The 23724-nt window shown below is 36.0% G+C and overlaps 1 protein-coding gene across 5 annotated transcripts in view; it reads left to right on the forward strand.

Moving 5' to 3' along the window:
* PHKB (phosphorylase kinase regulatory subunit beta) overlaps positions 1-23724 on the forward strand; it is a 230101-nt gene that overhangs the window by 54963 nt on the left and 151414 nt on the right. For all 5 annotated transcript variants that reach the window (XM_045293618.1, XM_004704694.3, XM_004704693.3 and 2 more), the window contains one exon: positions 7859-7974. In XM_045293618.1, the coding sequence (XP_045149553.1) occupies positions 7859-7974 (116 nt within the window). The remainder of the gene's footprint in view (positions 1-7858; positions 7975-23724) is intronic.

A 23724-nucleotide genomic window follows, 5' to 3' on the forward strand; every position in this document is an offset into this window, starting at 1 on the left:
ACGAAATACCTCAAGAATGCTATCCTCAAAGAATCAGCAGGTTCATCACCATGATGAGGGGCAAAAATTCATCAACACAAATTTCCTGGCATTTTTCTTACCAATGCAGTTGTCAATTTTCGTAAAACTTTTCTTTCTTTTTTTAAAAAAAATTATACATATTAATTATGGTATTGGTGAAGAATATTGATTTTGCTTATGTTGTTAGGTGCTAATCATTCCATTCCTATCCATAGTAAAATTTTTTTATCATTTCATTGGGGGATCGTACAGTCCATCCATCCATCCATTATGTCAAGCACATTTGTACATTGGTTTCCATCATCATTTCCAAAACATTTTTTCTAGTTGAGCCCTTGGTATCGGCTCCTCATTTTTTCTTCCCCATCCCCAACCCTCTTTCTCTAATGAACCCTTGATAATGTATAAATTATTATTATTTTTTCATGTCTTACACTGACTGATGTCTCCTTTCACCCACTTTTCTGTTGCCTGTTGCCCTGGGAGGGGGTTATATGCAGATTATTGTGATCAGTTCCTTCTTTCTCCCCCCACCTTCCCCTTCCCCTCCTGGTATAGCTACTCTCTCCTTAAAACTTTTCATAAGCCAATATGATCATCTGTGTTTTTGGATAAAAAATATACCAAGATTACTTCTCTGGAATCCAAAAATCAAAACTAACCTCCCAGCTTTGAATTTAACTGTACCCACAAATCCTCTACAAGCCACTATTTGATTGCACATCCTATTATTTAAGGCATGCCAAGGAGACTGAAATGACTTGTCAAAGGCATGGAAGCAGCACCTGGTGTCCCTTGGTTACAGAAGAGGGAAGGGAAAACAACATCTACATCAGTCTAAGACTGATTTCTACAAGACTGAAGTAAGATATGTCTCTAAACCTTGGACCTTCTACACCAGTTTCGACACCAGCCATCCTTATCACAGTACATAGTCTTTTCTGCTGGGTTCAATAATTCATTGTGGTGACTACATAGAACTCAACCAATATCTCTGATTTGTGGATTTATTCAGGATCAGAAATGCTCAGGCTACTGCTTTTTTATCAGAACAGCCTTTTCTCAGCCATACCCACAGAAACCCTTCTCACTCTCTCTGGTCCTCAGCCAGAAGGCCTTTTGACCTCTGCATTTCTTTTTTTTTTTTTATTGTGAAATATTTATTTCTTTTTTTTTTATTAATCAATTTATTGGGGCTCATACAATTCATCACAATACATAGATCAATTGTGTAAAGCACATCTGTACATTTGTTGCCCTCATCATTCCCAAAATTCTCTTGCCTCTTGGGTTCCCGGAATCCGCTCATTTTCCTTTTTTTTTTTTCCCCACCCTCCCCTTCCCTTCCTCCTCCCCTTTCCCCCATGCACCCTTAATAATTTATAAATTATTATTGTATCTTATATTATACTGTCCGGCGCCTCCCTTCACCCACTCTGCTGCTGCCCGTCCCCCAGAGAGGAGGCCATATGTGGCTCCCTGTGATCCATTCCCCTCTGCATTTCTTGTGCAGTGTTACAAACTTCTTCTTTTTTAGCACTGCTGATAAATTCCCAAGGGAACTGAGCTCGAGATTTGTAAGTCAGCAAACTCCCTAATCAAGGGAGCCTCCTGCCTTAAGACACTACTCACTCCATGGGCCAGGAAGGCTACCGCTGTCTCATACTTTACCTCTTTATTCTGCTACTGCTGCTCCTCTGCCACACCTCTGCTGTCATAGCTTTATATACCTGGATTGAGGAAATTTAGTGCAATTGACTTAGTGCATTGTAGTGCAAATCTTGGGCTCTTGGATCACCTTACCTGATTCTCAGATGACTCATTTTATATCCACTAGAACAACTAAATTAACCAGTTCCCATGGTAGTTATAAATTTTTACACTCTCAATTAACAGAATTAGCAGTCACATCTGAATTATATAATCCTAGCATCTTTCTTCCCATACCGTCTCTTACCCAGACTCATCATAAAAAGAAAGAAATATACTCAATATGCTTAGTCCCATCTCCCAGCTACTTGTTTTGGGGGAGTTAGAAAAAATACAGCTAAAAGAACCATATTAAATAATTCACAGCACCACACAAATGTATTACTGAGAGAACATGTATACATCCATCCTCTGATTGAAGAGACAGGTTTTAATATTTTGTAGAATAAACAAGCATATTTGAATGAAAACCCTAGTAGCAATATGCTTTCTTTACCTACATGCTTGAACAAAATATATCTAAAATATGTTTTCAGTGTGTGTAATCAGTATAACAATTAGTTAACAAGGTGTTTTATTTTTATTAGTGTATCTTCAAAATTTAGTCTAATTTATAGTGAATTGTATAATTATATAATAAAGTATTTAATAGCCACATGTAGTTAATGGCTACCTTAGTCAAATTTGTATAACATGAAAAAGAGAACAGGATTTTGCAAGAAACAGACACAACTACCAAAGCCTATTTTATTCCACTTAACTTTTTTGTGTGTAACTGCTTACCTTAACTATCACTTACAGTTTATTGAACTGTTGCAATGTGAATATGCAAGAATTGGAATTTTATTTCTCCGAACTTTGCTCCCGTTTTCTCCTTGAATTTTTATTTTTTAATGTGTGATATATGAAGGAATTTCAAAACATTCATGGAAATATAGAATAAACTGTTAAGAAAGTTTTCCACAACTTTTTGAATCTCTCTTATTTATAAATTTAAAACATTTGCCATCTTAAGAGTTTTAAGTGTAGAATAAATCCATTTGCATTGATTACATTCTGCATGGGTTGCAATCATCATGACTATCTTAAAAACTTTTTTCATACTTCAAATAGGTACTGTGAATTAAACAATAACTTTCCTTTCCCTTCTTTCCATAGTCCCAGTCTTATTTAATAACCTATTATCAGATTCAAAATCATGAATATTTACTCCAATGTTTCTTAAAAAGGGAAGAAGATGAGGATTTCTTCTCCTTTAAAGTTATTGTCTTGGTTACCCACAAAGCCAGTTCTACCCTGTCCTATAGGGTCTCTGAGTTGGAATCCACTCAATAGCAGTGGATTTGGGTTTTGGGTTTTTTTGGGTGGGATGGTATATGAGTTGTACAATTTTCACTTTTATATGAGTAATGGTTTTGAATTATTATTTGTAGATAGTGCGAAGGATTCCAATTTCATTAATTTTGAATGTCCGATTCCAACAAAACTTGTTGATGAGATAATTATTTCCTCAGAAAATTTGTCCCTCTAGTCTAAAATCAGTTAGCTATAGTATATGTGATTCTTTCTTTACTCTGAATTCTATTTCATTGGTCTATAGGTCTTTTCTTAAGTCAGTACCACTCTCTTTTGACTTCTGTAGCTCTTTGCTAAATTTTGAAATTATTCCCAAACCATCCCAGCTTTATGTCTATGTCTTTGGATTTTTATATCTTTAAAACCTTTCTATCATGTTTCAAATTCTAATTAATCCTTTCCTTGTTGGTGACTGTTCAACATGTAAAACTTACAGAAAATTAGATATGGCAGTAACCCCCAAATCAGATGGTAAACATTGTAAAGGGGATCTTTGCAACTATACTGAGGCAGGAATATAACATCTTATAATATGATCTCCTTAAGGAGACAATTTGAATTTACTCTAAACTTTTAATATTGTCTGCTTTCTATTAGACTGAGGTCTTTAATGGCCTTATATGGCCATTGTTGATGTATTCTTGGTTGGTGTCTGCCCTAGTCTTATAGCTTTATCTGTAAAGGGAAATTAGGATTGATGGGAATACGAAGATATTAATGGCAATGCTGATTATCTGGGGACATGGAGGGAACATAAATTGGAAATGAAGATTCAAAAACAATGTCTAAAAGGAGGGCGGGAATGCTACAAAGTTGATTGTGACAATGATTGCACAGTCCTTGATATGAAAACCATTGAATTTTATGATATGTTATAGTTCAATTTTTTTTTTATAATTCAGTTTTTAAGATGATGGAATTTTCCCATGAATTTAAAAAATTTCCTCGTATATGATGTCATTGATATAATTAAAGTCAATTATAAATCAACTATAGTCAAATCTTTTTGGCAGTATTATATCTAGCTTAGACTGTTGCAGTTTAAGAATGGTTTCCAGACATTGGATGGGATTTTTATGTTTCTGTATTAGGAAACATGGTCGTATGCCAATTTATTTAACTAAATATATGTAAAAAATAACACAGAAAGATGTAGTTGGTACAAATTATCTCTTGAGCTCTTTTCCATTTCAATCTCTTGATTTAAAAGAAATGTTACATTTTAATCTGTTTTTGTTTACCAATAACAGTCTTTCTTTCACATGGAAATATGTCTCTCATTCCATATAATTCTTTTAAAGTTTCCTGAATTGAACTGTTCAGTTATATATTTGTGGCAGAGGTCCTGGTGCTGTAATGGGTTACAAGTTTGGCTGCTAACGGCAAAGTCAGCAGTTTGAAGCCACCAGTCATTTAATGGGAGAAAGATGAAGGAATTTTTTACTCTTGTAAAGATTTATCGTTTCAGAAACTGACAAGGACAGTTCTACTTTATACTGTAGAGTTGCAATGAGTTGTAATTGACATGATGGCTTTGTGTTGGGTTTCTCTGTTTATGTGTCTTATATAGAAACATTTATAATATATAATGTATAAATACATTATACATTTATGATGTATTTATATAAATAAAAAATACATTTATGTACACACACATACATATGTATGTTTGTAGGTGGAAGTAAAGAACATGGGGAATTTAAAGAACGGAAATGATAGTACAATAGTATCTGCATTCAGGGTTATATATAATAGGAAGATTTAAAAACACTTTAAAATCTTCCGTATGTTGGTATAGACATCTTTAGCTAATTAGGGAATATTATAATAGTTAGAAATTTTCCTGCTAGTGGCTTTTTCTAAGCTAGAGGAAAAGATACTGGTGATATTTTCATGAGACATAATACGTTTACAACCTCTCTCATTGTTGAAACTAATTTTCTAAAATACATAATGCAATCATTGTTCAATAAGAATTCACTTCTATCTGTGACATTTTAAAGGATATGAATGTAGTGTAATTAACTGTTATGCTTTTCTTTCCTAAATATACTTATATTACTAAATAGGAATGTAGAACCCTAATGTTTAAATTATTCTGTATGTATAGTACATGCAGTCAGGTTGAAGGTTGTTATTTTTCTTTCCTGATTCATCAGTAAATGTTGACTTGTTTGTTCAGTCCACAATATTAACCTTCACTATGATGCTTACATTAGAAATTCACGGAAGGAATCTGATGTATCTATGAATTTACTTTAAAAGTGTCCTTTTGTGCACATATTTCTAATTGAACAAAAAATGAGTTGTGAAGTACAATATAGTTGTATTTGTCAGAATAAAATGTACTATTGAGTTACAAAGTAAATTTTTTCCAACCGGTTTTTTTGGTACGTAATTTGCATAACGTAAAATTGAGTAGTTCAATTATTCAATCACACCAAGGGGAATTTTACAATCACCATCACATCTATCATAGAGCATTCCCACCCTCATGGTCAAATTGCCTTTAAAATGAGTTCTACAATCACGATCAATTCTAGTGCTCCCTAACCCCTTCCACTGTCATTATTTACTCCCCGAATCCTCTTTCCCTCCTGTGGTAGTTACATAATCTGGTGTCAACTTGCAGAGGGGTCCAGTCTAGCTTGTCAATCAGGTCGCAGCTGACCTCTTGGAGGCACCAAGGGGATAGATAAATAGCTTACTTACTTACAGATACACACAGACTTTCTACTTCACATCCTGCTAGCAAGACACATTAAGTTACATTAGAGCCCTGGATCTGGAGGAGCCATGTGGAAACCCCTGCCAGCATTGAGATGTTTCCACTGCCACTGGGTCCACAAGACTTTCCACCCACTAGCCTGTGATCTTCCTGCATTCGGTGTCATTGTATGAGTTGTGTTAGTCTCAAGAAGAATTTATAGATTGGTATTAGACAAATGGGCTAATAGCGGACTTATGGACTGGGTTGGGATGTTTTCTTAATGTACACTTTCTATTTGCTATAAAGCTCTTTCTTATACACACATGAGTATCTATGAAATTTGTTTCTCTAGTCAACCCAGACTAACACATCTCTATAACACTTTGTATCAATTATTATCATTATACATCCATTCCTTCTGTGCTTCACATCTGGGAAGCCCCACAAAAAACAATGAAATACAAATTGCAATAAGTTGATAAGAATAAAATTATCTATATTAGTTTAAAGACAAAAATAGAAATAAGGCATGAGAGCGTTTGGGAGGAGAGGTGATATTGAGGGGTGGGAGAGGTAAGAAGGAGATGATGTCAAGAATCCCAGGAAGGAAGCGAAGTATTTTGAAGACTGATTATGAAAGCATTTGTACAATTATCTTTGACATGATTGAACTATGGAATGATATGACATATGTATTAATTCCCAAGTTACAGCAAATTAAAAAGAAAGAAAGAAATATAGAAAGTCAAAACCGTGGATCCTGGAATGAGTTCTGGGCTTGTACTAAATTCTGTCTCCAACTTAAGGATAATTAGTTTGTACATTATAGCTCTGCTTGATGCTTACTTTCATGAAATGATCACCGAAAACAAAGGTGCTACAGCAAAGCGTGGTGAGGAGAATAGATGGTGCCTGGCTATCAATCAGAATAGTGTCTCAGGTCTTGAAGGCTTGTATTCAAACAAGCAGCCATCTGGGCAAGGAGTCAACTAAGTCCACGCAGGAGAAGCACACCCGCTTGTTGATTGAAAGATGACAATTACAAAATTCAAATATGGTGAAGAGAATGGTATCAGAGCTAAAATTATCAGCACCTAATTTGTAAAGTGCTGTGGAGGATAGTGGGAGCCCCAAACCATCTGCAGAGTATTTAGTCAGACCGAGCCACTCCACTCTAGCCAAAGGCAAGAGTCCCAAACCTTACTAGCAGGCAGAGACCAGTGTAATCTTGATTATGCTGGATCGAACAGGATACTTGGCCAGTTGACGTCCCTATAGACATGAACTGAATTTGTTCTGGGTGCAAATATCTCTTGGTTGTTACATGACAGAAATTTCTTCCCTGGCTCGCATGCCAGTAGGGTCCCCTAAATTGAGCACATTTCAGCGTAGCTTCCAGACTGAGAACAGACTATGAAGAATATATAAGTTGCCCACTTCTGAGGAATTGGTCACTGAAAACATTATGAACAGATCCACAACATTGCCAGATACTGAAAACCACACAAAAAGAAGCAGAACATTGTAAGACTGCAGTTCTCAACCTATGGGTTGTGACACCTTTGGGGGTTGAATGACCTTTTCTCAGTTCGCCCTATTCATAACAGTAGCAAAATTACAGTTACGAAGTAGCAAAGAAAATAATTTTCTTTGTGGGAGGTCACCACAACATGAGGAACTGTATTAAAGGATCACGGCATTAAGTAGGTTGTGCACCACTGTATAGTGCCAGAAGTCAAGTGCCTCAGGTCAGAAGGTACTCAAAATGTAACTGAAGAAGAGTTGCCTTCTCAAAATAGAGTGGACCATCTGACCTGATGGAGTCACACTGTAGTCATGGGAACTAGCATTTCCAAAATGCCTTTGAGGCAAATAGGCAGCAGTTTCAAAAGGTTCCCAGAAAATAGAGTTGAAAGATCACAATTTTTTCTATTACATTTTAAACACTCTACCCTCTCTCATATAATAGGGAAATTCAAATAGTATCTAATTGTTTTTGTTAAATGTAAAGAGCCTGTACTATTAAACACACTTACGTCTTACCTCCTTTTTTACTCTTAGGTCTCTTTCATTCAAAACCTTGTATTTTGTGTGGAAAGAGTTTACCGTGTGCCAGACTTTGGTGTTTGGGAAAGAGGAAGTAAATATAACAATGGTGGGACTGAGTTACATTCAAGGTAATTTTTTGATTTATGAATTTTTTAACTAATGTGTGGTATTTAAATATAAATTTTAAAAGTATTAGGTTAGAACTGTGGTTCCTGTGTTAATTTTCAGCTCTTTAAAAATTTGATACAAATAAAATTTAATTAAAATTAAGCATAAGAGTCATCTTTCAGTGTCCATAAACTGATGCAAGAAGGGAGCAAGTTGTTTCTCCCCACCTCCTAGTATGTCAGTATATATCTATCAATCTTCAATATCCAATGGCTTGACCTTTCTGTTCATGTAAGTTACTTTCTTTACCTCTTTGACACAATTTTATATGCAAGGTCAAGAAGACTAAAATTTCTAAACACTAGTTATGTATGTATTGGTAAAACTTCTTTCTCATATTTTAGAGCCTAATTTTTATTGAAACCACTGATGCTCATGTAAAACTTGACATGTAGTGTCATCTGTAATAGATATTTGCAACAGCGAAAGTTGTGGTATAGTGAATTTGAATAATCAAGAATAGTTGGTGATTGATTTTTGTACTTCAGAAAGTGCAAAAATGGCATGGAAGCCATTTCTGATCTTCAGTAGGTGCAAGGACAATCCAACACATAAATAAGACTTGCTGGTACCCTCTAATCTTTATCGTATTCTGATACCGTCTCTTGCATTGCACTCTGCGTCTCTGCTGGGTTTAATACATCATTGCAGTGGCCACACAGAACTCACACACAATAGAATACATATGAGTATGGGGCTATTAGGGAAGGTTTTTAGTCAGGATCAAAAATGTTAAAGATATATATATTTTTTCCTGATCCTTGATCAGTAAACCACATTGCCCTTTGGCCTCTGCCCTCTTTAGGTAAGTGCTACAAAACTCTTTTAGCACTCTTAAATGCCCAAAGGTATATCCCATTGTGTATGTTAGCCTCCTACATGAAGATACTTTTGTTAGGTTTCTGGATTGGGGTACCTCAGTTCTTGCTTCACAGTGCTGGAAGAATTCATGCGGTAGAAGCATGTTTGTAATCCAAGAGACTTTTATGAGGAAAAGGGACATTTCAGGTATTACAGTCTCAAAAAGTACACGCTATTTCTTGAAAGTGTACAAGGATACATGGTAACTGAACAGGAGTTTGCGATTGAACGCATAAAAGCACATAGAAAGAATGCAGGAACAGGAAATCTCCGGGGGGGCCAAGAGAGAGGGGCCTAAGAGGGAGCTTGGGTCCCAAGGCCAGTTCAGAGGGTATGCCCAACCTCATGCAGGACAGATTCCCACCCTCTGCCTGCCAAGCAAGCCTGGAAGAGCTAGAGACCTGCCTGCTGATTGATTTTATCCCCACTGGCTGGGGAGGCGTGGTTGAGGGTATTGGCTGATCTTACTGGCTGAGTTTAATCACACCTGGGTGATGTCATATGACTGGTGCCTAAGGTGGGAATGCCCAGCATGCTCAGTTCCAGATTTTCCCCTAGGTGTCTAATTAGTGTACGTGATTCCTTTCAAACCCCTAGATAGGCTTTGAGGGAGACAACCCCACTTGTCCCTACTCTGGCTTCCTTTCAGTATTACATTAGACAAATAACCCCGATGCTCTTTCTCAGGGTGTCCATTGCTGAGGCTGCTTCTCTGCCCAGGGATCTTGGATGTACTCCACTTGTGGCTCCTGCTTGCTTAGTCGTCATGGGAATTCCCTCTACCTGCTTCTGAGAGATGGTTCATTTTTAACCCAGTGGAATAGCAAAATTGACCAGTCCCAATGATGAGTTTTAGGCTCCCTATTTGCATAATCCCCAAAAGTCATTTGGTTAGCATTCGAAAGATTTTGGATAGAAGAGCCATTACCAGTAATTCAGTGGCACCACAGGACTTTTTCTACTCTTTAGGGCAAGGAAAATAGTGTTATAGAATGCATCCCTCTGTTAAGATTGCATTGCAAACTTTATGCCCATGAGGTAATTTCTTAAAAATATAAATTCGGATATGGTCACAGAAGCACATCCCTCCATAGAACTCACACAAACACACGAAATTTGAAAACAACAATAGAATCAACTTTTTTTCAGAACTCTGGAAAATAATAAAGGGTTTATTGCAAGCACATTAAAAATTTTACAGTAAACCAAATAAAAGCTTATTCAAAAAGCAGAAAGGTTTTTGAAATGCTTATTCAAAAAACCAAATAGATGGGACTCTGTGGTATATTTTTAATAGTTTTATTGGCATAAATTCACATACACAATTGACTAGTTCCATCATATTAAGAGGTGTGCAGTCTTGACCACAATCAATTTCAGAACATTTTGTTTTTTCTTGTACTCATTGTTTTTAGCTCTCCATTTCCCCTCCTATGCCTCTAGGTCATTATTAATCCAGTTACTCTCTCTTTAGAGTTACTTATCCTGGGTTTAATATACATAAAAACACTGGAAACAAGAAGCAAACAACAAAACTATCTCAACAATTAGGATAAAGTATAACTGAAAATCCTCAATCTAAGAGAAAGTGGAAAATAGTAAAAACTGAAACAACTTTAAAATGAATCAAAAGGGAGATTAATTGATAAAGTATTTCATTTTAACCTAACTTCATCTACCGTAATTAACCTTGTGGTGCTCTTTGTCTGATAGCAAGACTGCTCACATCCCTGGACTATGTTGGGGGGAATCACCAGAGGGTAATCCAGGAGGACACCCTGCAAATGGATTTTGGGCTTCCAGTGTCATCCCTAGTCTTCTGCAAACCAGGTGTATGCAATTTAAATTGTGCTACCCTTCCTCTTGATTTGGATTTTATTACTTATAATCCTTGGATCACACAGGCTAGTGTGCTTCCTCCATGTAGACTTAGTTGATGCTTCACTTGAATGCCTTCTTGCTTTGAGGGAAGCCCTATGACTGCATATACTATCCTTATAGCCGAGCACCATCTGACTTCTTCACCCCCCTTTGCAATAGCATCCACATCTTCAGTGACCTCTTTATGAGAGTGAGTATCACTCACTCTCATGTCACAAGAATGAATTATTCTTAGATTAGGGCTACAATTAAGTGCATATATAATATTTTCATTCATCCTTTTCCCATTATCCTTTTACCAGATTGGTGGCAGTGTTAAAGAATTATACGTTTTTTTGTCTCAGGAGAGTGGATCTGTTTTTCAAAGAATTGAGTTATCAGTTTTGCTAAGTTTTGTAGCTTTGTGAAGGAGTCCATAAAGTGCTTCCATTAATTTTACTTTATTTAGTACTCTCTCAGATGCAGAAATAGCTATAGATAGGGCATTCCTCAAAAAGATATCAAAGTAATGAACTAGCCACTTCTTCCGGGGGAAAGAATATGAGTTAGTTCAAGTAACAGGTGTGCTGTAAAATCTGGGAGGAAAACCTATGGAATGATTTGTTACAAAGTAGGACCTTGGCAACTTTCCACATATTCCTGCAATCTAGAAGGATGTTACTTGTCAAGGATAAGGCATATGCTCACAAAAGGCAGTTAATTTTCCCCTCTGGCTGCCCCTCAAGTTTTGAAGAAACAAGAAGGAAAAGAGAAGATATCAAGTGTTCGACATTGTTATAGCAACCCAAGAGTAAAAATATAAGATTTACAGACTTGTAAATCCTATCTTTGTGTAAGTCCGTTTAAAACTGTTTTTCTGAGATTAGGTCTTTGCAAACTTAATATTGTTGTCCATTGGTAATTTTGAAACTGCAGTTCAACTGAATCCCATTGAACTCATAGACTTTAGCATTGGCAACAGTAGTACATGGCCACACACTTTCTGGGCTTATGCGTGTACAGTGGGTGTAGATCTGTTTCCAGTAAGGAAGCAAGTCATTAATCTTACTTTTAACACTCTAGAGCTATCTTACTTAGTGGTAACTTAAAGCTGTTTTTATAATTGTACATATCTTGAATTATTACATAATACTTGCCAAGGATCCCTGGGTGGCACCGATGGTTTAATGCTCAACTACTAACTGAAAGGTTGATGATTCAGATTTACCAAGTGGTGCCTTTCTAATTCTAATACATTTCAACTCTATGAGGCTCATTTCTACTCTGAAATACGTATGGTTGCCCCGAGTCAGGCATGGAATTGACTCCATGGCAACTGTTAGTTTTTTAAATACATGCTGCTGTATTTATTCACATGGTGTTTATGCATTTTGATTTTACCGTCAACTCTTCCTGTTCTTTGCTGTATAGGTACCCCTAGCTGAAGGCACATAAAACAGAGAACAATTGGATGGGCAGTAAGATGTATTACTTCAATGTTCACTAGGGCTTCATATAGTGTGATTATCTAGCAAATGCCCCTTCCTCTTCTTGCCAAATTTTGTTAATCATTTGAAAGCCAACAACAACTCTCTTTTTCTTTCCCCAATACAAACACATACAGTTCTGAAGTCCAAGGCTGCTGCTTTAATATCGACTCTCAGTGATCCTTTTATTATAGCTGTATGCATAGATAGAATATCTTTAATTTAGGGCAGAAAGGAAACAATACTGTATTCTATAAGAAGAAACAGAAAATTTCCAAATGTTTGGACTTTTGTTCCCTAACGCTTAGCTCAGTGGTAGAGCCAGAACTTGATTTCAGACCATTGTTCTAAGTCCAAAGTTGCTTTTCTATCACATTGTTTTTTAAAGTTGTAAAATGTTTTCTAATATTTGAAAATCTTGGTAGAAAATACTACTTTTTAAAAAGTGTCTTCTTTGTAGTAATCATTATAGCGTGATCCACCCTAATGCTTTGGTCAGGCTAATCCTTCCTCTGTGGGTTGAGAAACCCTACACTCCATTTCATGGGCTCCAGTCTGTGGCCTCTGATGTCCCTACAGCTGCTATTGCTGCTGCCACTTCACACAAAGAGTTTGTATGCATTCTACTCCTTGTTCTTCTTTCTACAGCAGTGGTTCTCAATCTTCCTAATGCTGCGACCCTTTAATACAGTTTCTCTTGTTGTGGTGACCCCCTAACCATAAAATTACTTTCGTTGTTACTTCATGACTGTAATTTTTCTACTGTTATGAATCAGACGATCCCTGTGAAAGGGTCATTTGACACCCAAAGGGGTCGCAACCCACAGGTTGAGAACCGCTGTTCTACAGGGTCATGGGATCATCTCTCTTTATGCTTATAAGGTGGCCCATTTTATACCCAGTGGAATGGCAAAATTGACTTCTACCAAAGTGAGAGTACTCTACACGTTCCTTACATGTTCCCTCTACCTAATCATTTGGTGGAAGTTATGAAGATTATGACTAGGAGAGCCATACCAAGTAGTTTCACTTCATATATGGAGTAAAAAAAAGATGCCTGTAATAGTTTCATAATGTGGATACTTGTCAAAATGGAAAGAGAAAATTTTGAAACATTAAATATGAAATGATACATTTAACGACATAATTTTCTCTTTTCCTCTATTGTAGAAACAGAACCAATTAAATTTTGATTTTTGTTTTGTTCTTGTTGTTTTGCATTTTTATGTTCTATCTTCATGGCTTCCAGTAAAAAGTCATCAATTCAGTATTTAAAAAGTAACACAGCACAACTTTATCATAGCACAACTTTAGTCAATTTAAGATGCTTATAGTAGCCAAATAATTCTATATAGTCCTTATTATTTAAACTAAGTACTTAATCCTTTTGAGTCATTTTTGATGTTCCAGTCATTACACTGTGATATAACCTACTGCCTATCTATTTTTCTTCATTTTATATACATCACTTTATGTACTTCCATGCCATGCTGAACAATTCACGAGCATCCATTAAAAGCATAATATTGTAAAGTCTTGTTCTAGAAGGCATAGCTGAGGGAAATAAGGCTTATTGTTAATGATCAGTAGGTTGTGAATTTTGTTATGTGTAAATTCATGCATGCCAGCTACTTTGTGATTTCTATGGAGAGTTATAAAGTACCTAATTTGAAACCCAATCTTTTTCTTAGAAAAGTTTAGATTTATGTGACAAATCAATTTGATAAAAGTAATTTCTTAATCAAATCTCATCTTATTTTAGACCTGTTAAATGAATGACTAGACCAAAAGATGACATAATCACGTCCCTAGTTTGCAGGAATAAAATCAGTGGATATTCTCATGGTAATTGTCACCTAATTTAATGTGCTCAATAGCTAGTAATAGAAGAATTTTGGAGGGTTTGATATCAGTAAAATATTTTTAATTTTTAGAGTACTATGCATTTTTCAGTAAAATGTAGGATTACCTAAGGAGTATGTTTGTGCTTCTAAATAGCATGCTGATGTCAGAGATTAAAATAATGAGTTGATAGTAAATTATCATATTTGTGAAGCTCAATTGAATTTTTAAACCTATTATACTGGAAAAGAAGGGTACAATGATAAGAATTTAACATATTTACCCTAGTCCAGGTGTACAGTGTTTTTGTACTCCTATTTTAGAAGATAATTTTCAAATTCATCCCTTTATCTTTTTAAACCATTGTTGTAGATCAAATCTCGAGTTTCCTACATCATATATCTATTCCAGTAAAATATTTATGTATTTGACTTCTGAATAAGTAAGTAGCCCTCACATTTCAAAATACTGCAAACCACCTTAGTAAAACATATACTTCACACTAGAAATAAATGGCCACATCCTGGCATCTGTAAATGTTTGTGCCCTAGTTGTGGTGGTGGTGGTGAGGGCGGGGATGGGGGTGTGACAGTGAACTCTAATGGCATCACAATACTTTCCTTCACAAGAAGACTAGTGAGCTTATATGACACTCCTAGGGTCCATCTTTTTAAAGGCCTTCTTCAACAAGATGGATTGACACAGTAGCTGCAACAATGGGCTCAAACATAAGAACAATTGTAAGGACGGTGCAGGATTGGGCAGTATGTTGTGCTGTTTTACATAGGTGGCTATGAGTTAGAATGGACTCAGTGGTACCTAACAACAACAACCTAGGGGCTCTCCCACAATCCTTTAACACTTTGTTGTATTCTGCTCTGCTGACTTACCTATTATTGTGATGTGGAAAGTATGTTTCTAGTATTTCAAACAACATCAAAGTCAAACAAGTTTCAGTAGAGACTCCAGAGTAGAAACATCCTAGGAAGAAGTGTTCCGCTTCTGAAAAATTAAGCTACTGAGAAATCTTTATTCATGAATAACAGCAGAACATTGTGTGATATAGTACTGGATAATGAGTTTCACAGGTTGCGTCTTCTCACCTTACTTATTACATCCTCTCCCCAGGCAACCATTAGTTCCTTTCACCATATTTATTCAGTTTACATGCTGAGCAAATAATTAGAGAAGTTGGATTATGTAAAGAAAAATATGGCATCAGGATTAGAAGAAGGCTTAATAACAACCTGCAACATGCAGATGACAAAACCTTGCTAAAAGTGCGGAATTGAAACACTTGCTGATCAAGGATTGTTGCTTCAGGATGGATTACAACTCAAGGTAAAGAAGACCAAAATGTTCACAACTGTACCAATATATAACATCATGATAAACAAAGAAAAGATTGAAGTTGTCAAGGATTTCTACATGCTTGGATCCACAATCAATGCTTTTAGCCAAGATGACTAAAGGACAAGTCTCGTTGGGTAAAACTGCTAATTAAGACCTCTTTCAAGTGGTGAAATGCAAGGAGGTTACTTTGGTGGTTACTTTGGTTACTAAAAAGTGCCTGACTCAAGCCTTGGTATTTTACGACGCCTCAACTGCATATGAAAACTGGGTATTTAATAAGGAAATTATGCATTTGAATTATGGTGCTGACAGCAAATCCTGGAAGTACCATGGACTGCCAAAAGAACAAACACGTCTGCCTTGGAAGAAGTACAGCCAGATGCACCTAAGTGGCAGAGAGAGGGAGATTTCATCTCACATATTTTGAACGTTTTGTCCAGAGAAACTGTGCTCTGGACAAGAGTATCATGCTTTGTAAAGTGGAGGTGCAGGCCATGAGAGGAAGGCCTTTGGCACGATGGATTGGCATAGTGGCTGCAACCATGGGCTGAAACATCACAATTTTGAGTAGAGTGCAATACCTGGCAAAAATTTGTTCTGTTTTAGGTAGGGTCAATTCAAGCAGGAACAGACTTGATGACACTTAGCAAAAGTTAGAAGACACTCAAAATATGACCATGGAAGAGCTACCTCTTCAAACTGAATCAGCCTTAATGATGGTGATGGATCAAAGTTTGGGGATTATTGTTTGCTGATTGGGAATGGCCCAAGTAAGAAGAAACAGCTGCAAAGATCTATTAATAGTCAGAACAAGGAATGTATGAAGTATGAATCTAGGACATTAGAAGTCATCAGAAATGAACTAGAATGCACAGAGATCTGTATCCTAGGCATTAGTGATCAGAAATTGGCTGCTATTTGTCATTTTTAGTCAGACCAGCATGTGTTTTATTATGTACACAATGACAAATTCAGTAAGTATGCCATCTCCTCATCAAAGAACATTTCAAAACCTATCATAAAATACAGTGCTATAATGTGATAGGATAGTATCTATATACCTCAAAGAGAGTTCAGCTAAGACAACAATTAATCAAACTGACATGTCAAGTAAAAAAGCCTAAAATATGTATGACACCAAGAACATTCCACCTGAATTTAGACACCATTTTGAGAACTGCATTGACACATTGAAAACTAAGAAAAAAGGACCTGACCAGGTGTGTGATAACATCAAGTATATGATACATGAAGAAAGTAAAATGTTAAAAAGACCGAAAATAAATGAAAACACCAAAGTGAAAGAAGAGATTGAAACTTGCACTTGAATGTACAGTATGTGCTAAAGCAAACGGAAGATGTGATGAAGTAAGAGTTGAACAGAAATTTTCAAAGGGCAGTTCAGGAAGACAGAATAAAACATTATAATGATAGGTGCAAGCACCTGGAATTAGAAACATGAAAAGGAAGAACACACTGAGATAATTAAAGAAAAGCTTCAGGTGATGGTGCAGCACTGTGCATTGTTTCATTCTATTGTACATCGAGTCACCGTGGGAAAGAACTGACTCAATGGTACCTAACAACAACAACTTGTCAAGCTACTGGATGAGAAGCATACTTGCACTTATTTCAGAGAAAGATAATCCAACAGAATGCAAAAATTATTTTATAAATATCATTTATAGCTAACCCCCTCTAACTATTCTGACACCACTTGTTTCCATGACACACTTCTATTGGGTTTAATAATTCATTACAACACCACTCAGAATTTAGAGACAAAACCCTCAACTATGGGAGTTTACTATGGAGGTTAACAGGTTACCACAAGTCAAGTGTCTGGTCCTCAGACTCTCAGCCACATGGTCTAGTGGCTTCCTGCCTGGTCCTCTGCCCCACTATCCTATAATCTCAACATCATATTTTATTCTTTATCATCGTGTTCTGGTCTCAGCCCGAATCCTTTGCTCTGTCCCATTATCTCTGTACCTCAGCCTCTGTTCCCCTCTGATCTGAGCCTGCACCTCTTGAGACAGATCTGAAACATGCTCCTCTGGAGACTCTTCTTCTCCCTATAGTCCAAGGATGTCTGTGTGGTCCTGCTTCTAAGATGGCTCTGTACACAGCAATGATTGAGGTGTGGTATCTGTCTTCAGGAGACCATATTCCCATGGAAGAAAATGATGGTGACTTGGTTTACATCCTCAGGAAAACAGACATTCAATATATACCACTTTGATTATGTCTATTAGCATAACGGAGACCTCCCTCTGAAATGGGATTATAGCCAGAGACAGAGGCAAGAAGTTATAATATATCACATAAAGGATTATGGCTAGAGGGTTATATAATTGACTACATTTCAGTCTCATCTTTTGATATTCTGGTATTAGAGACATATGCATTAAGGGGTTTTTGTGTGTGTCTTATTGGAGAGCTATCCCCTTTAACATTATATAATACCCCTTTTAATATTAACAATTTTAACATAAATCTAATGTCTGATTTGTTTGAAATTATTATAGCTGTTCCAGCTGTCTTTTGGCTATTGTTAGCATGGTTTATCTGTCTTAATCTCTTGCACTTTAATCTATCTGTTAGGTTTTCTTTATATATTTAAAGTGAGTTTCCTGTGGACAACATAGAAGTATATTTTGTATGTTGTGTGAGTCTGCTTTGTATTTGGACCATAATCATTTAAAGTAACTGCTGATACAGATGGACTGATAAATAGCATTCTCACATGTTTTGGACAGATTCTCAGGAAAGACCAGTCCCTGGAAAAGGGCATTATGCTTGGTAACATGGAACATCTGTGAAAAAGAAGACGATCATCAAGGAGATGGATGGACATAGTCCCTGTAACAATGAGCTCAAACAAAACAATTGTGAGGAGGGTGCAGGACTGGCCAGTGTTTCATTCTGTTATACATGGAGTTGCTACGAGTTGGTACTGACTCAAAGACACCTAACAACAGCAGTGACATATTTGTAGCTGAATTCTGGTGGCTCCTCTTGGTCTTCATTTCTTTTTGTTGTTTTCTGACTTTTCTGGTTTTAACTGAGCAATTTATATTATCTCATTTCCTATTTCTTTCTTAGAATATTGATTATATGTTAAAAAATGATTTCCTTAGAGCTTGAAAAATACATTTACAGCTCCTCCAATTCTTAGTTTAGTTTTAGTTTCTAAAGCTTAGTTGGGGTTCAAGCTGGTGATGCTTTTATATGTGTATGAAGGGGTACCCCCCAAAACCAGAATCCGCCCCCCTCCCCGCAAAAAAGACTATGTATTTAACTTTTTTTACAAAACAACCTTATCACCTTCAAAGTACTCTCTATTACACAATACATTTGTCACATCTTCAAATCCATTCTTGGAAACATTTTTCAAACTCATCTGTTTGATGGCTGGCAACACATCCCTCATTTTTTTCTTCACCTCGTTTCCATCATCAAATTGCTGTCCTTTCATGGCTGTCTTTATTTGTGGGAATAAAAAGAAGAAACACGGAGCGAGGTCAAGTGAGTGTGCTTTCTTTCATGTTCTTTAAACATTGAAGTGTACTCTCTTACTTGCATTGTTTCTGAAGAGAGGCACAATGCATTTTATTCCTCATCTTTAAAACTTTAGTAATAAATTTCCAAATACATTAGTATGTAAGATTTGTATCTTCTGACTTCTTTTTTTCCCCTAACTTCTTTCAAGATTTCCTTTTGTCCATGAGTTTCTGAAGCTGGAATATTACAAAATTTTGTCAATTTTGGATATTTATGCTGATTAATATTCTCTGAGTTTCTTGGATTTGTTGTTTTTCTCTTAGCAATTAAGGAAAATTCTTATTTTTACTTCAGCATTTCTTCTGTTCCTTTCTTTCCTGTTATGTATGTTATGTCATTTATAATTGTATCATAGTCTTTGTTATTTTGTTATTAATTCATTTATTTATTTATAACTTTAATTATTGTTTATAGCTTTTCTTTTTTGTTAGTCCAAATTACCAAAAATTAGTCTCACTGATTCTTCCTTTGGCTGTGCTGACACTAATAGTGAGCTCATCAAAGGAATTCACTTACATAAAGCATTTTTTATTTATTCTTTTGATGAATTCTTAGAATATCCATCTTGCTACTTACATTAACCATCTGTTCTTGTATGTTGTCCACATTTTCATTATAGCCCCTAATATATTAGTATACCAGAACTCCAAACTCACTGCTATCGATTCAGTGCTGACTCATAACGCCCTGTGGGTTCCTGAGACTGTTACTGGAAGCTCAGTTTCTTTTCCCGTAGAGCTGCTGCTGCTGCTGGTTTTAAGCTGAAGGTCATGCAGAAGGAAGTCCAATGGGAAACCATTATACCACTATGGCTACAACACTGTTATTTTAAATTTCCAGACTGATAATTTAAAAATATCTATCATATCTGAACCTCATTCTCATTTTTGCTTTGTCTCTTAAGACTGATTTTTGCTTTTATCATGTGTTGTAGAAAGCCAGATAGGCTATACTGGGCTAAAAAGGTCTCAAATTCCTTCCGTTGTAAATAATAATAATGATATTAATACTAAAATCTACTGCTGACATTTCTATTTCAATTAATAGAGACTCTCTGTAGAATTTCCCCATAGAGTTTTCAAGACTGTACTTTTCCTGTTATGGTGGTGCAGTGTGTTAAACATTGGCCTGCTAACCAAAAGGCTTATTCTCACCGGCCAGTCTTGAAGAGATAGAGGAAGCTCTCTGCTCCGGCAAACAGTTACAGTCTTTGAAATCCTTAGGGTACTTACACTGTGTGCCCTGTAGAGTCCAATGAATTCGAATACTGCAGTGCATTTCATTTTTATTTTGCTTTTTATCTTTTCTAAAACTCAATTGATGTAGTGGTAAATTATGGGGGAGATGAAACATATTCTACAATTAGAATACTTTGAATAAATAGAATTTTGTCTTTTAGTGAGTCTGTGTTCTTGGGTATGGCCTTAAAAGTGCTTCTCAGATTCTCTTTCCACCTTTCAGGTGAAACAAGGGGAGGCTAGCGGAAGCTGAATGTTTCCTTTCTCCCACAACCAAGGCTGCATTAGACTGTTGAGTACAGCCAACCACCCACCCACCACATCAAAATCTACAAGAGGGGTGGAGTTTGGTAATCCTCTTTCCCCAAGTGGAATTCTTGGGGGGGCTAGAATTATGTATTTTCCTTCTTTAATGTCTAACGCTCTGATGGAGCTGTGGACTAAGTGTTGGGCTACTGATTACAAGATTGGTGGTTCATAAGCACCAGCCACTCAGAGGGAGAAAGCTGAGGTTGTCTACTAAAAGATTTACAGTCTCAGAAGTTCTATATGGGGTGTCTATGAGTAGGAATACAACAAGTTTAATTTTTATTTGTTGGTTTTTGTTTTCTAAAATGTCTGCTAACTATTTCTGTTATTAGTCCAAGTCTCTGGAACTCAGAGGGCCGTTTTCCTCTGACCATAGAAAGAGTGACTTTCCATCTCTGTATATGCCGTACCAGAAATCAGTAGACTGCACTTCAATGTATTGTAAATTTTCAGTTTAGATTTAAAGTCCCAGACCTAGCCAGATTATTAGAAGTATGTTAACATTGTTTGTAGATTTTTTTTTATTGATACTAGTTTGATTTCATTTTGGTAGAAAAATACAGACATAAGTGTTTTCCTTGTTTAAAAATTTAGGACTCAGATATTGTGTATCTTTATGTATATGTTGGACATTTAAAAACCACTTTAAGCAGTATTGATTATATCCTTTTGGTGGATAGTAGTTTTCGTTTTTTGCATTTATTTTTATTTGCTTGTTTTCATATTTTTGTGGGTGTTTGGTATAGTAGTTCTATTGATTGTTATGATGGGATTTGAACTTTTATATTTATGGATTTATCTATCTTTAATTTCTATCAGTTTTACTTTATATATGTTGCTGATGTGTTGTGTGATAAACTCTCTTTGAAACTGCTACTTTTTTTTGTTGGATTTTCCCTTTTCTCATTCTAGAATGTTTCTTGGCCTCTGTTCCCCCCCCCCCTATCTATTTTATCTATTAATATAGCCACTCTTACTTTCCTTTAGTATTTGCATTATAATACTTTTTTCTATCCTTTTATTTTTTTTGAAAGGGGACATTTTTCTAATTTTATTTTGTTGAAAGTATGCATAGTAAAACATAGTTTCTATGTGTACAACTTAATTATACTCATTACATTCTTCTAGCTTGTACCTACTCTCATTGCCCTCTCTCATTGTAACCAAACTTACTGCTCCATGAAGTCTCTATTTAATCTTTCAAATATGTACAGTAATTTTGATCCCATATAGACCGGTGTTAAAATAGTATAATGGTCAGGGAGGGAGACTGACTTTAAGAAGATTTCAGGGGATATTTTTGGGTTAAGGAGAAAAATATTTTAATACCATCCCAGATAACTGAGTATATTTTTTAATTTAACACCCAAGCTATACAAATGGTAGTTTCAGCAATACTTTTTTACATTATTACATTAAATCAATTAGACCTTCACCTATAATGGATTTTTAGTAATGACATTTAGAAGGTTTTGATTCACCAAGTAATGCATTAAACATTGCTTCTAAATGTTGGCATATGACATTATTCAAAAAGTTTATCTATTTCAACTGAAGAAAAGCTGCTGGCAGGAAAGTGTTCTCCATATCAATCCTAATTTGTGCACAGTAACTTAAAATTTTGTCATTGCAATGAACGCTGCCATTTTTTTATTTGAAATATAGTCACAGTCTATTTTAGAAAATGTATGCCAAAGAATGAAGTTTAAATACCCACCACCTGTCTGTTAGTCGTTCTTTCAACAAAACTGGTCTGTGAAAAAAGTGGGTACACCAATTCACAGCTCAATATCAAAAGTGTTCATGTTTGGTTCTGCAGCAAAGCACATTAAATATTTCTTCCATTTTGTCACATAAGCTACTAAAATGATGTGTACTCTACGATCAAGACTCAATAAATCATTTTTACCTCTTTGATTATATTCTTAAGATTCTAAGTATCCTTTTGATTTCTTTGATAACTTAGTGGATTCGTAATTTTAATAGTGTTGTACGTTCCCATAAATTTATTTAGCTTTCCTTATTCTTCTTGTTATTGACATCTAGCTTCAGTTGATTATGGTCAGATTAGATGCTTTATACGGCTTCAGTCTTTTTACTTACTTAAATTTATTTTGTGTCTGAAAATAGTCTACACCAAACACCTGCAGTAAAGAAGAGTGGATACCACACTACCACTGAGTGATGTGCTCTCTGCCTGTTAGGTCCAAATGATTCGTAATATTAGCAGGTCTTCTCTAGCTTTATTCCCTTTTAAATGTTGTTCCATTCATCATCAAAAAGTTGTATACTATTCTTCTCTTTCTCATAGTAAATCTTAACTTACTGTCATATATCAATATTGCCACTACTGCTCACTTTGTCTTACTGCTTACTTGTTATGGCAACTATCTCCCTGGCCTCCCACTCCCCATGCACCACCTTTGCTCCAGCCCTTGAGTCCGTCTGTCTCCTGGGAGGCCTTCTTTACCAAATATGATGTCCTTCTCCAGGGAATGGGCTCTCCTGACAACATGTCCAAAGTATGTAAGATGAACGTCTCACCATCTTGACCTCTAAGGAGAGCTCTGGCCATACTTCTTACAAGACAGGTATATTTGTTCTTTTAGCAGCTCATGATACTTTCAACGTTTTTCTCCAGCACCACAATTCAAGTGCATGGATTCTACTTCAGTCATCTTTATTCAATGTCCAACTTTCACATGAGTATGAGACAAAGGAGAATTCCACGGGTTGGGTAATGTGCACCCTATTCCTCAAAGCAACATCCTTGCTATTCAATAGTCTAAAGAGGTATTGTGCAACAGATTTACCTAATGCACCTCATCATTTGATCTCTTGACTGTTGCTTTCCTTGTGGATCCAAGCAAGACAAAATCCTTAACAACTCCAACCTTTCTCCATTTATCATGATGGTTCAGTTATAAGGATTTGGATCTTTTTTACATTGAGTTGTAATCCATACTGAAGGCTGCAATCCTTGATCTTCATCAGCAAGTGCTTCAAGTCCTTCTTACTTTCAGGAGAAGGTTGTGTCATCTCTATATTACAGGTTGTTAATAATCCATCCTCCAATCCTGATGCCAAATTCTTCTTATAAGCCAACTTCATTTAAGTCACATGAACACAATCAAGTGTTTTGGAATTACCATTCTTCTCAAGGTTATCCATGGTTGTTATGACATTAATGCCATTA

The sequence above is a fragment of the Echinops telfairi genome, unplaced genomic scaffold (assembly GCF_000313985.2).
Source record: "Echinops telfairi isolate 266 unplaced genomic scaffold, ASM31398v2 ScPeMD7_2291;HRSCAF=2852, whole genome shotgun sequence".
Taxonomy (NCBI): domain Eukaryota; kingdom Metazoa; phylum Chordata; class Mammalia; order Afrosoricida; family Tenrecidae; genus Echinops; species Echinops telfairi.